This window comes from Labrus bergylta, chromosome 15 (assembly GCF_963930695.1).
Source record: "Labrus bergylta chromosome 15, fLabBer1.1, whole genome shotgun sequence".
NCBI classification, from domain to species: domain Eukaryota; kingdom Metazoa; phylum Chordata; class Actinopteri; order Labriformes; family Labridae; genus Labrus; species Labrus bergylta.
In genome coordinates this window covers 1,156,872-1,171,912 of record NC_089209.1, presented here as the reverse complement: position 1 = coordinate 1,171,912, position 15,041 = coordinate 1,156,872, and the positions used below count along the sequence as shown (strand labels likewise).

Genomic DNA, 15,041 nt, shown 5'->3' with positions numbered 1-15,041 from the left:
GCCATGTTTTCTTTAAAGTCTGAATATGTGAGTCCGCAGGTAAACCATTGTTTATCTTTATCTTCATAATTCAGGTTTGTATCTGTGACTGTTGAAGGTTCAGTGATATCTTCTCACATGTGATGTTTATCTACCTCTGTGTTTGGTGTGTAGAATTCTCTTCCAGCCAATAGCAAGAGTGGGAGGACCGATGGAGGTAAAACTAAAGCTGATTGGCTGAGTGACTTCCTGCTTTCAGCATAATGTGATCCGCTCTCTGTTTCCCAAAATGTTTGTGGTCAAAGTCCAATCAAATTCAACAATTTAATCGGACCAAAAAAAAAAAACCCAAAAAACAGGAAACTTTGCTGGCAGACATTTTGGAAAAAAGCCGCCACTGTGTGTTGTGATTGGCCGGTCACTGTGATGTCAAGACGTCATCTTCTTGCGCCCTGAGACACTGATGGGGATGAGGTCAAAAAATGTTTCAGCCATTGACACATAACCAAAAAAACCATTCAAACCCCACCCACCCCGAGTGTCCCAGGGAGCCAAAAGCAGCACGCCCCGACAGACTGCATCCACGCTAACATGTGGCACGTTTAACTGTGATGTGTTTGTTTTGTTAATAAGAGCAGAGTAACAACAGGCTGACGCTGTGGTTCACATTAGAGGCGGACATTGAAGTGATTAATCGAGCTTTGTTCCTCTGAATTAACAACAAATGTTCAGACGGTTTTGGCAGACGCGAAGTTCTGAGTCCAAATGTTACACCATGAAGTGAAGTCCCACAAAGACCGAATCAATCCCCTGCTGGTTTCAGATACATTTTACATCTGTGCACCAAAATACAGAGCAACACTCAAATGTTAGACTTCATCTAAAACCTCAGGAAAATGAGTTTCATGTGTGATGTGTGGTTAGTCAAAGTAACCATTTTTCTCCATGCGTGAAAACGATGATCGCTCTGCACAAACAGTCCGTTAAAGAACGATAAAATGACGTCCTGTAACAGCGAGAGTGGTGACAGAATCCACTCAGCTCAGTCAGGTGTGTGTGTGACTGATTGGCTGTGATTAAGGTCAGGTGTGGGGAGCTTCTATTACTGTGTTGACTCATTATCTCACCTTCAGAGGTAGTGAAAGGCTCTCCCTGTGTTTGTGACAGTCTGTATGTTTAAATCTGTATAATCACAAAACAAGGAGCTTCCTGTGTATTTGCTCTCCGTTACCTGTTTTTAAACTTCCCGGCTGAAGATATTTCAAAGTATGGGGTCGTAAAAACCGAAAGTGTCCACTGAGTGAAACAAAAAGGGATTTCTGAAAAGACAGCAAAGACATAAATCGAACATCAGTCGCTTACAGATCCTTTTTGATCCCAGTCCCCGGGACATTTCATCAAGACAACTTTTAAACGTCTTTGAAAAGCGCTATAAAAAATCGATTTGCATTATTATTATGTCTTCATGCCCACAGCTGCAAATTACTTTCTTCATGTCCTATTTTATTTTAGCTTAATTTAAGAAACTCCAGATCTCTTACCAGATGAGAAGGAGCTAATCCCTCAAAAAACATCCAACTTTCTACTTTTCTTAGTTCAATAATCCCACAAAGTAACTCTCTGTTACAGTAGTTGTTCTCTGTGAGTGAATGTCGACACTTGGATAAACTTAAGACTCCTAGTAGCTTCTCGAGGAAAAATTCCTCAGATTGAAAACAAATTCCTGTCAGCACAGAGGCTTCTGGGAATCTGCTTGTCACGGATGTCAGGGACTGTTGCTGTAAATCTTGCTGTGTGGTTTTTTGCGGCAGCATGTTTGTGGACCACACACACACCTAAAGGTCTTGCATTGAACTCTATCAGTGTAGTAGTGTATGTATAAGTGTTTTTTTGTGTGTGTGTGTGTGTGTGTGCGTGTGTGCTCCAGGCCCACAGGAATGCATGAACTTGTCACATCCCATATTTCATCGCACATATGTTTTCAGATTGTTGTATATACTCATGCAACAAACTTGTGGTCGAATTTGGGGTGTTATCATGAAAACACTGACTTCATGCTTACTGGTTTTTGTGCTGAGCAGAGCCCATTGTTACCCTGATATGGTCCTGATATGGTCCTGATATGGTCCTGATATGGTCCTGATAATGCTGTTTTATGTTGTCTACAGAGCTTTAAAACCTCTGGTGCATGTTAGCAAACAGGAAAAATTGAATGGACTTTGTTATCTCGTAATGTTTTATTTATTTGGCAAATACGGCAAAGAGTCCAAAACCAACAACGCATTCATCTTTTCTTAAGTGGATGAGAAGTCTGTTGTATCAGCCTGTGGCTTCTGGACCGCTAAGTTCACGTTTGTTTTATTAGCACCAACAGTTTAGTTTAGAAAAGAGTGTGCCAAATGAATCACAATTTTGAGTGCATGATCAAGTACTCGGCACAGTGTGTTTCACCCACATTTACTAAATTTGGTGAGTTCATAGGGGTCATTCTCTGATGAACCCCTTCTAGGGGATACATCTGATCAAGCTCAAATTTGGTGTACAGCTAAATAAGACCTGATGCATAAAAGGTTATTAAAATCTGTCTAATTGCTCAAAGGGAATGGCCAGGGCCAGCCCTCACATTAACATGATTAGTCGTGAAACAGCCCCCATAAAGGGAGTTATATGTGGATGAACTCCTCCCAGGGAATACATCTGATTAAGCTCAAATATGGTGTACAGCTAGATAAGACCTGATGTATGATAAGTTATAAGAATCTTTCTAACTCCTTAAACGGTGTGGTCGGGGAAAGCCCTCGTATTTGCATGATTCGACATTAACAGCCCCCTAAAACTCGCCTGGAACCAACCAACCAGGGCCATATTCAGGGGTCATACTTTGATTAACTCCTCATATGGGGTTAACAAGACCCACTTCAATTTTTGGTGTAGAGGAGACCTTAATAATGAAAATATTTTTAAAAACATGTTAATAACTCCAAAGACAAAGCTCAATCAAAACATTATTTCCCAGGGAAGTTTAAAATATTCCATTTTAAGGTTACTAGGTTCAAGGTTGTGATACTTTTTGTCCTTGTATTTCTTTTTGAGAAGCATCCATCCTGTTATCTTATCAACACTAATCCCCAGCATGGAAATAGACTCCTGCTGATCCTCACTGTCATTACTTACACCGTGAGGTAACTCAGCCAAAGGCTTCACTGAATGATGCAAACACCCCGATGATGCATTAACTGAGGCAGCTGAGAGGTGCTTGTGAAGTGCAAGTCTCCTGATTTCCAGACAGATTTGATCGATTAGAAACCTTCATGTTCAGACTCTAGAGTAAAGTCTGAACTCAGCTTGTGGCTGTTATGGGAAACTGTCAGACAATGTTGGATGTTACACCTGATTTGCTTCCAAGCATGACAGACCAACTCCTTTCCTCCTATCAGGCCACTCAAGACTTAGAAAACTTAAATAGTTTAACAGTCAGCTTTTTTTAAACTGCTGAATTTATGGACTGCATTAAAGCTTCCCCCACGGTCCCAGTTAGCATCATTCTTTAAGACCTTTTACCTTTTCACCTGAGGTCATGTTTTTCAAATTCCTTGACACTATATCCCAGCAATACATTTCTTGGGTCAATGTGCCCTCCTACAATGACTGGTTTGATGGATTAAGTATTGAATGATATCTAACGTCAAGTTATGATGAATTATTTGTGCATGAGTCCAATGTGTTTTCATCCAAGGTCATTAAACGCTAACGCTGTCAAGTCGTCCCTGTCATAGTGTGTAAACAAAGCGCAATAAAGCAATGCATAATGGTATCGATGTACCCGTACAGTATCAGTTTCAAGACACCCTGTTCAAGAGTACCCCTTCCATTTCTGTGTTAATTTAACCTTTCATGTCTGCTTCAAGGAACCCTCTCTTTAATGCATTTTTTTCTGTCAGTTTTAGGTTTAAATTGTATGTTCAAGATTAACATCAGTTTCCATGTAACCATCATGGTCTGAACTAAGGCCTATTTTCTTCTTTTTTTTAACATGGTCAGTTCGGTCTGCAGGATCCCTCCCTTATGGGATTACGGTTTCTTCATTTTGCTAATTTTTAATTGGTGGGGTAATCATCATTTCAGGGTACTCCTTATAGGACTGCTTTAAGGCACACTTGAGTGCTTTTTTAAGGTACCCTCTTAAGTGTGTTTCATGGTATACTGGCATACTGTCTTAGGCCTTTCCTAAGGCCAGTCCTCTACATGAAAGTCCTACATTATTTGTTCCATCCAAGGCTCCCCAATAGCCTTCATAAGCAAGCTTTATTGGCCTTTCTAACATGTAACTGATGTTGGAAGACCAAACGGTTCCCTTCAGCGTTAGACAGCAGATGGGTCCTATGTGGCTCATGGTGCATAAACAAATTACAACCCATAACTTTTTGATTTGTAGTGGTACGGAGAAGCACCTGCTCAGATTCATGTGCCAGTGATTTCAGCTGGGATTGTTCATTACGGTTCTGTTTCTCATCCAGAGTAAAGGAAGTGAGACGACGGGCTGATCAAACCGGTCTGAGACATGTTAGCCGGGTTATTGGTGGCTTCTTGCCTGCACTGAATGAGAAGTTGTAGCAACATTCAACGTTGCCTTGTTTTTGTTCAGAGTTGAAGGGTCTGAGGGTTAGGGTGAGGTTGAAACTGTTGGAGGGCTTTGGGATGTCGATTTTAAGCTAGCTGATGATGGTCTGTAGATCCCTTTAAATTGTAGGGTCGAAAAACAACTTAATTTATTTTCTTTATTTCTATATTTGTTAAACTCTGAAGGCTTGACGTGTCAGTTTGGACATTTTGGAACTGGTTAAAGGCCCTTTGACCGAGCTGGGCCGAGTTACAGACATACCGTTTCTTTAAATGACTCACATATCATATATAATCATTTACATTGTTCCAATCACTTGCCAAGAATTCCCCCTGATAACGCACGAGCCAAAACACACAGTGAGCTAAACGTCCTGAAGAACACGTCTTGATTTTCCATGTGACTGAATGAATCATGAAACATGATCTGACTAATGCAGCATCAGGATTGAAGTACTCTGAAAAGCTTTGAGATGTGTTCTCTCGGTCTCTGATGCTCCGGTTTGATTCATCCCCTCCTGACTCTGGATTTCTGGACTATAAAGGTAAATTAGACTGTTTCTTGGCAGGTTGCGTTGTAAAATTAAAAGCTAATAAATCCCCTTCAGATATCGCTGCTGCCAGACGGGTTTAAGATGTCGATATTTAACATTCTTCTGTCAGCGTTTGGCTGCAGAGATCATTACCAAAACACAAACAAATCATGACCTTACACTGGATAAATTATCCAGAATGACGTGTCCAGCTGTTCTTCCTTTGCTGTTGATCATGTTTAATAGTCGGTGTTAAGAGTCAGTCATCGTCCAGAGAACAGTAGGAGTATTTAAAACAGCTACGCTAAGCTAGCACAAACATGTTTGTCCTTTACTTACAAATTACTAAATTATTAGGACCAGTTAAACATGAAGAAAACTTAAAGTATTTTATTCGAACAAACACTTTAATGGAAATTAATGATCAGTTCCAATCTTGCTTCTCATTGACTCTTCAAGAGGGTTGAATAAGGAGCGTTGGTCAGAACTCGAACAAAATGAGTGTCCACCTGACGTTTTTTTCTGGGCAGAAAAGTGCTTCATGTCCGTCCTGTCTCCATGACAACAGTCTGTTGACAACGGCCACTGTATGACCGTCACTGCTCCGTTACTTTTTACTGCACATTTTATATTTGAGATCATTTATTTCGCGACCAGACACGGAGCGAGGAGGATGTTGGTGCAAGACACGATCTGTAGGCAGCGAAAAATACAGGGAATTTCACACATTTGGAAAAGAGCGCCGGTGACGTCAACAGCGCCTTTCTGATGAGATGAAAGATTTTCAACTTGTGCCCTCGGAGCGGCCACATTAAAAAAAGCGGAGTGCTCAGAAAAAAGATGCTGGGTGCAGCACTTTTTCTACTACAAACGCTCTCTACTCATTGAAAAACAATTGAAAAAGAGATGCTGGCACTCACACCAGGTGGACACGGGGGGCCTTAGGGTGCATCTGAGAGTGAGGGGGATGCAGCAGCTACAGCGACCTGCAACAGCAATGTAGAATAGCGTGGGTATTATGGGTCTTGCATTAGGTCCTGTGCTCCTGTCCTGACCATCAGATCATGCATGTAATAAACACGATCTGAGTCACTGTCATTTGATCTGTTTTCACTGTCATTTGAAAACCTTGATTAGTTACTGTAATTCCATCCAATTGAGGGTGCAAACATTCTGTGCAGGGTTTGATCCCAAGTCGATGAGCTCCAACTACCAAGCCTTCCAATCTCCCTTTCTAGTTTGTATCTAAAACAAGTGTGCAGTTATTATCGTCGACCTTGAGCAGAATAATTAGACTTCATGCCATGAAATCTGGCTGTTTCCGGGTGTTTCTCTTTGTTTTTAAATCTCCCCAAACACAATTTTGGGTAGAATCCATTTTCTCCCAAAGATATCTGGATTGCAGGAGCCTTCTTGCTACATCCCTGTAACTAACTGTTGTGAGGTGGAAATAATATTTGTTCAAGCTCTCAGCATATCACTGTTAATTAGCCTCACGAGCTATGCTAACCAGCAGCCAGAACATGTGTTACAGTTTGTACCTTTTAATATTGTAGTACGTCTTAGTGTTGACTTATGAAACCGTAAAAGGAAGATTCTTTCAAAGCCTCAAAACCTTTAGAAGCTAATGTCAGTTACAGATTTATATTTAGCCTATTGAGATCACTAAGCTGCTGGACCGTTAATGAGGTCCTGCAGTACTGACATTACTGAGACAATTCACAAGAGAAAAACGATAAGGACAGCACTCCAAATGTTACTTTAACAACCTCACGGACATTTCAAGCAGACGCTTTTCTTCAGCATGTAGCAGGCGATTTTCACAAACGTATTCAGGTCAGACTAATTATAAAATGTCTGAAATAGGTACCAGTCAACCCCAGCAGGCAGAGTCTCCACCATGCAAGCTGCAACAAGCAACATCAGAAAACTTCAACACCTCAACATAGAGACAACAGAAACAAAAAGACAGAAATGCAGCAGAACGAGAGGAAACCAACAACAACAACAGTCAGTTCATTAACTTTAAAGGTCACATATCCTCCTCTCCTTCAGTGTAAATAAGTCTCAGATCTCCTCAAAACAAGTTTCTTGTTCTAAATCCACTCTGATCCTGTATTTGATCATGTCTATAAACCCCTCTATTTCAGCCCTGCTCAGAATAGGCTGCTTCTGTGTCTGTACCTTTAAATATGTAAATGAGCTGTATCTGACCACGCCCCCTCTCTGGAAGGGCTTGGGTGCCTCGGTCTTTCTCGCTCCATGTCCTATTGTTTACGGTGAGAAGGCAGACTCAGAGGGCAGAACAAACACCTAGCTGTGGGAGTGTCACCCACCTGGGGGAGGGGCTACTGCCCTTTGTGATGTCATGAAGGGAAAATATCTAAATGGCCTGTCTGAGCACACATTTTCTGAAAAATGGAGCAGGCAAAAGACTGAGAGATGGACTTTTCTCATCATTGGGGGGTTTGTAGACAGACTAGAGACACATGTTAGAGTTAGAGGAATATGGAGAAGAGGATTTTACAGAATATGTGACCTTTAACAGTTGCTATGGAAATAAACAAACAAAAAAGAAGAGACAATGAAAGTTTGTTGGAAAACATTGTCTGGAAGAGCACACTGTTCATTTCCCCTCACTCTCATGAGAATTGTCTAGATTCACTCTAGCCCTGCTTCCAGCTACTCCAGGCAGACCAGTACCTGTTAACTGTAGCAGGTCACCAATCAGAGGAAACCTAAGGCACTACACCTGTAAGAAGCAACACATAGACAGATAGTTTGATCGGTTGAATTTGCGGTCATTGTTGCGATCGTAGCGTCACAATTTCCACGAGGGGGCTGCCTTCAGCTACTCGAGTTAATGTTTTTGGGATTGGGGTGTTTCCACTTGCACTTAAACTAAGAATACTGGATTTTTTGATCCAGCAGATGTCGCCCTTGAGCACCAGTATGGAACCAAAACAACTTGCGCTGCATTGTTGTGTTAGCATGCTAATGCTAGTGATCTTTATTATGCTGGTATCTTCACACTGCATGTAAATTTACCTGAAATGAGTGTGATCTAGAAACACAGTTAAGCAGTGAGTACAGTATGTTATTCTTCTTTTCTCTAGTCCCTCAATTAAACAACTTTTATACACGAGGGGAGGAGTCAGCCGGCCGTCCAGGCGATGTAAACAAACTGAAGATAGGACTCTGAAAACTCTGAAAACATCACAGACAGTGGGACTCGGGTGTTACACCCATTGTAGACAGTCATGGCTCACAGAGTTATTTTCAGAGAATATACTTGATTTCTATTACATGTTAGTGTGAAAAATCACATATTAAGCCTTTAACACAACGCTTCCATATGATCACTTTTTCAGTTGTTCGAGCAAACTTAGTAAACAGTTTCCTTTACACAACAAAGAAATCAAAATAGGCCCCCAGTTTCCTGTTTGGCCTTAAACTACACTATCACAGATGTGAAGGTGAACTGACATTGTTTCCTTTTTTCTAGATCCTTGCTTGTGTTGTTCTTACTCTCTGATGTACGTCACTTTGGATAAAAAGCATCTGCTAAGTGAATTGTAGAATTGTAGAATTGAAACAGCACACAACTGTTCTCTGTTAAGCCTTTTCTCATACGACTCATCCAGATGATAAAATTATGATACGTTCGACGTTAAGATCTTAAATGTCAAACACATGACTTAAAGATTTACTGTACCACTAGTAACGTTTGTTTTTCCAACGACCAGCATCTGTACTTCACATAAACTGAACACAAGATGTTTTCTGACCAGCGTCAGAACCCCGATGTAAAGTTTCCAGATGTCGGAGGATCCATCCATACATAAATGTGTTGTTTAGACCAGAGGTAGATGCTGATATTGTGACATGAGATCAACTCTCAGTTTCCATACCTCGTCCTAAAGTGCACCCTACAGTGTATACAAAGACAACATGTCTCTCAGTTTCAGTGGAAATTTGAGAACACAAAGAAATATCCCTGTGTGACATCTGCACACGGGGGGATGCATCTAAAAGTCTAATTTGTTGGACAGCATCATCTTTAGCATTCTGTACGGAGCCAGAAGAATAATCAGAGCTGTCAGAACATGAAGTGATGGTCCAGGATGCTTGAATGAAGGAAGCCGTGACTGCGGCCCCGGCTAGCAAACAACTATCTTTTGACCTCTAACTTCATGTTGCATAGAGACTCTGTTTGGAAGCGAGGATCGGACTCATGACTGAGCAGAACTTCATTCCTTTTGTTGTTTCGTTAGGCACCGATGGGACGAATGACAAAGAGCTTTTCTCATACCAACAAAGACTTTGGCTTACCAGCATGATTCAAAGACAAGCTAAATGATCGCCTCCTACAAAATATTCTCACATCTTTTGATGACACCAAAAGATCCAGCACACCGACAGAGTATGTGCTTGATTTGGCGCAAATTATATCTGTTCTGTTTGCAACCTTTGGCTTAGTTACCATAAAGAGTTCAGAGATGTTCCAACCTTCTAAAGGCTGCTGGTGTTGTTCCAAGTTGCAGCACATTGCTCTCGATTAAGGATGGCATTCCCAACAAGGAGAAAAAAAAAAGATTGGTGCCAACCTAACTGTGTAGTCGACAGAAAACCACAGAAGGTTATGTAGTGTCAAGACTCTTAAAGCCTGACAAAAACCAGGGAAACTAAACGGTATGAGCAAACGATCAGTTTTGAGTCTGATTGGACACGCATGTGTTGACAGGAAGTGACCAGAGGCAAAGCACAACATTGAGGGCAGTTCTTGAGAGCTCTAATCAGTATAGAAACCATCTTATAAGTCATCGTTATCCAACAAAAACCATCGTCATTACCATCATCATCATCAATAATATGGAGACCATCATCATTAAGTTAGTTGGTATTCATGAAAGAGCTGGGTCTTTAGCTTTTTCTTAAAGGTGCAGAGGGACTCTGCAGATCCAGTTTATTCCACCACCGGGGGGCGACAGAGGAGAAGAGTCTAGTCAGCGTCTAGTCTGTTGGCTCTGGAAGTTGTTCTTATTGCGAGGTTACAGAAAATAGAACTAATCAATCCAAGAAGCCTACAACAACTAGATTGTCTGGTAAATTGGAAATCAGGGGTCCACACTGACGTAAGACCCTCTCTAAATAAGGAAGTAGAGATGTAAAGGCCCAGTACAGATGGTTGCCCAAACTGCTTGTGCCCAGTAGACCTGTTGTTTCCCAAAGAGAATGCAGAGCAGCCACCTTTGAGAGTAACATGAGGTAGCAATCGTTTCTCAGATTGAAACCTGGTGGAGAAATGGCGAGTTTTTATGAAATTGACCCAAGAGCAGATTGAGGGCTTAGAGGATCTTAGCTTTGGTATTTGTTCAGTTGAAAGAAGGCCAGATCAGTTTTCAAGGAAAGGATTTGACTGTAATTGTCTCATTAAGATCAAAACCCCGATATTTACGGCCCTAATCCTAAAAATGGAGCTGGCTCACTCTTGGTCATGAGACCAAAGTATGGAATTTTGATTCTATAATAGCTGTGATTTATTCGGAGGGGGGATGGTATCCCTCATTCCTGTTCAAACTGATCTTTGGCATCAGATCTTTTGTGTTGTTTGGCCGGCTATCAACTGACTCCTGCTTGATTCCACTGACCTTAACAATTCCCAGTAGAAGCCAGTTCACTGTTTTTCTTGCTTCTTTGGTGTGGATGGTTCATTCTGAAATCATGGTGGGATTCTTATACTTACTGGCATAGAGGTTCCCCTAGACCCCCTGCAGGTTCCTGTTTGTGTCCTCCAGTTTAAAGATGTTTTTTTGTAAGGGTTGGCCAAAGTGAAAATTAAAATACAGGTCCATGTGGACGGTTTTCTCGTACATTGTCATCTTCATGCTACTCTCAGTCGTAACACAAGCTTGTGTCTTGGAAGAAATGTTTTATAATTGAAGTCAATTTGTGTGTATTTGGAGTTTCATAGCTTTTTTAAAAAGTAAAAATGTCTTAATGAAATCTTGAAATAATAACCATTATGTGATTAAAATTTGATAAACCCATCAAATGTTCTCACTAGGCCAGCACGAATGGTAAAAGTTGAAGTGTTTAGCTTTGGATGGGAGGACTAAAACATTATTTCAGATCTCCACCAATATATACATATACATACTGTGAATGTAGAAACATACATCAGTAAATCACTCACATACCTCCTTTAGCTTTAATATCTCTGAAAGTTTACCTGTTTTCATATTTGTCAAATAACTTTGCATACCCCTCCTATATGTTACTGTATAAAAAGGTTATTTAAACATACCACCTTAAATAAAACAGTAACACTAGAATGGTGTAAAAGTTCTGTTTAATCTTGTGGTAACACTAATATACAATGTTGAAATGTTTGCTTTGACTGCAACTTTTCACCATGAGAAGTGAAGTGAAAGAATCCTTTCCTTCTAACATTTCCGAGAGGATTTAATTAAAAGTAATAACCCTTGTGTCTTTCTTTTTTTTGCTCCCTGAATGCAGATAAATGTTACTCCAGCCCGATCAGCCCTAAGAGCATCTCGTCGTCCCCTTCCTCCTCAGAGGTGGATCCCAACTCCTCGTCCTCCTCCTCCGCCATCCTCCCCGTCAGCCAGATGATCGTCAAGGTGAAAGATTACTGCTCCACGCGCACCGACAACTTCTACAAGAACATCATCATGTCTGACAGCTTTGCCCACAGCACAAGGTTCTAGAGGTTTCTTCGGCGTTCTGGGGTCAGACCGCTGATTCTAGAACCCTAAGGAGAAGTCATCGACCAACCACTCTCTGCACCTGGAAGTTGCTGACCAACAGTCTAGAACCCTGAAGGCCTCTGAAAGTCATTCCAGAGCCTTTCATGAATCTGGAAATCCTGGACAAACATTCTCAAACTCACAAGGCTTCTCAAAGTCTCTGACAGATATTCTGTAACCCACCAGGTTTCTGTTAGTCACCAGTGTTCTAGAACCCTTTGAGGGATCTGGAAATACCTTTTTCAAAAATTCTAAAACTCTCAAGGCTTCAACATATTCTGTAGAACCCCAAAGTCTTCTGGAGGTCCTTGACAGGAATTCTATAACCCTTTGAGAAATGTAGAAATCACTAATCAGCTGGTCTTCTAGAAGTTCCTGACAAGCCTTTGAGCACTCTACAGGCCTCTCGAAGTCACTGACCACCATATAGAAACCTACGTAGGGTCTGGAAATCCCTGACAAATATTCCAGAACCCTCACTGTTTCCTAAAGTCACTGACCAACATTCTCAAACCCCAAAGGCTTCTGGAACCCCCTGACACATGTACTGTAACCCTCCATGAATCTTTAAATCACTTAAACCAAAATTTAGGATACTCTGGGCATCTGGAAGTTCCTGAAAAAACATTCCAAAGCAATTCGAACCTCTGGACGTCACTTATCAACACTCGAGAACTTCCAGGGATCTGGAAATGTCTCACAAATATTTTAAAAACTCTCAAGGCTTAAACATTCTAGGACCCAAGTGGCTTTATGTGACCACTGACCAAGAGTCTAGAACATCTAGAGCTTCTAGATTTTCCACACAAACATTCTGGTCACACCTCTGGAAGTCGCTAACTAACATTCCCAGAACTACCAAAGACTCTGCATACCCCTAAAATAGATTCTGGAGCCCTTCAGGAATCTGTAAGGCTCCTGACAACAATCTGGAAGCCTCTTTTAGAAGTCTAGAAGTACCCGACATGCATGTAAAAGGTGTTCACGCCTCCGGAAAAGCATACCAACATTCTGGAACATCTAGAGCTTCCAGATTTTCCACACAAACATTCTATAAGCCCTCCACAAATCTAGAAGTCACTTGTCAACAACGAGCATCCTGCAGGCATCTGGAAGTTCTTGAAAAACATTTGAGAGCTGCTCACACCTCTGGAAGTTGCTTGCTAACATTCTAGAACCTTTCATTTATCTGGGAATCTATGACAAATGTTCCTGAACTAGCGAGGCTACTGAAAGTCTCTGACAAATATTCTAGAACCCCAAAAGACTCTGCATACCCCTAAAAGACATTCTAGAGGCCTTTAGGAATCTGTAAGGCTCCTCACAACAATCTGGAAGCCTCATCTGGAAGCCTTTTGGAATCTAGAAGTACCTGACACACTTTGTAAAAGCTGTTCACATCTCTGGAATCCCATGTTAACATTTGAAGGATCTTTCAGGGATCTGAAAATACCTGACGAACATTCTGGAACTAATCAGGCTACTGAAAGTCTCTGACAAACCTAATGGGAACCCACTGGGCCTCTGGGAGTTACTGAACAACATTCTCAAACTCACAGACTCCGAGGAAGCCCCAGATTAACATTCCAGATTTTACCTGTGTTTCTGAAAGTCTCTGACAAACATTCCAGAACCCACCGGGCCTCCAGATATTCCCCTGAAAAAACTCACCACATTTCTGACTAACATTGCAGAAGCTTTTCCGGCCCATCATAAAAGTAGAACTTGATCGAACATGATGTCACTGTCATTGACAACGTCTTAATAATTTCTGCTACTGTACCCCGCCTCTGGAGCTTTGAATCTGAACATCGATTGTGTTTAATTTTATTGAGTTTTATGTTTCATTGAGTGCTTTTCTAGAATACAAAATGGTTGTAGGAGCCTCTGTGTTAGCTGTGCTTTTCATTGGACTGAACATAGAACAACTCAAGTAGATAGGATCTGAGATTTCCTCAGTTGCAATTCCTTTAATTGAAACCAGAGCCACCATCTTGATGCACTGTATTTGCTTTGTATGAAAGTGCCCGCTACGCAACAAAACTCTGAACTGAACTGCAACACAATGCTACAAAAAACAATCCTTAGACACCATAATCTCAGACAGAGCTGCCCACTACGGCTCTAAGTCTGGGATCTCCTGGGTAGTTTGGGCTGGTCAGAGCGGGTCCATGGGACTCCACTGTATCTTATCAACGATAGAATCGGGCTGACCGCGCTGCCTGACTGTGGAGCTGAGAGGAAATGAAAGGGTAGCAGAAAAGGGAGGGAGGATAAACACAAGGTGGGAAAGAAAAAAAGTTAGCTGTTATGTCTTGGTGTTGTTTTAATACTGTGATATTTGTTTAAACTGGCCCTCTGTGCATGTGTGTGTGGAGCCATATCTTATGTAAATATTGATGATCTATCTATTCTATGTGCCTTATTCTAAAGTGTTTTAATAGTTGCTTTTGTTCATGCCTTCTCGGGGTCCTGGAAGGGTGACTGGGACTGTACATACAAACCCAAACATATACTCCCATCAACCCCTGCTGTGTAGGCACACACGCCCTTTTCACCTCAGTGAGGGACGAGGTTAGTGAGAAGGAAACATGATGGATGACACAGCAAAAGGTCATTCCCCACTAAGCGATTCATTTGAACACGTGCACACTATGAAGATGTCTATTATCATGCAAAACAAAGCTGTATTAAGTTAAACGTAGAGACACATCAAGAAGTTCTGGTGGAAATAGCTCAGCTTTGAAAATGTCGTAAAGCTTTGAAATGTCACGTTCTGTTATTAGATCCTAAACACAATCACCCCAGGCTACTTGTAAACTCCGTAATAATAAAGCTGACTGTTTTCCCGTCAAAATATGAAAAATCTCTCTCCTATGTCAATGGTTGGTGGTTTTAAGAGTGAATAATAACATCCAGGGTATCGCCAGGATCCACTTGAAGCTGCTCCCCCATGTCAGCCAAAGTTGAGCAAATGAAGCCAAAGGATGGTTTTGGAAACAGCTCCACTGTTCGAGTGTAGAATCTTCTTTTCTTATTCAAAAATTGATAATAGTTTTGTTTTTTGAGAGCACAGTGCAGCTGAGAGGTGATATTATTGTTCCCTAAAGGGTCAGAAGTTCAACCCAAATCCAAAATG

General features: G+C 41.3%; 1 protein-coding gene across 1 annotated transcript in view; it reads left to right on the top strand.

Moving 5' to 3' along the window:
- Positions 1-14,759, top strand: part of adgrg6 (adhesion G protein-coupled receptor G6) — a 93,705-nt gene extending 78,946 nt beyond the window's left edge. The window contains 1 exon segment of the mRNA XM_065964093.1: positions 11,652-14,759. Coding sequence (XP_065820165.1) covers positions 11,652-11,863 — 212 coding nt within the window. The 3' untranslated portion in view covers positions 11,864-14,759.
- The last annotated feature ends 282 nt before the right edge of the window (positions 14,760-15,041 follow it).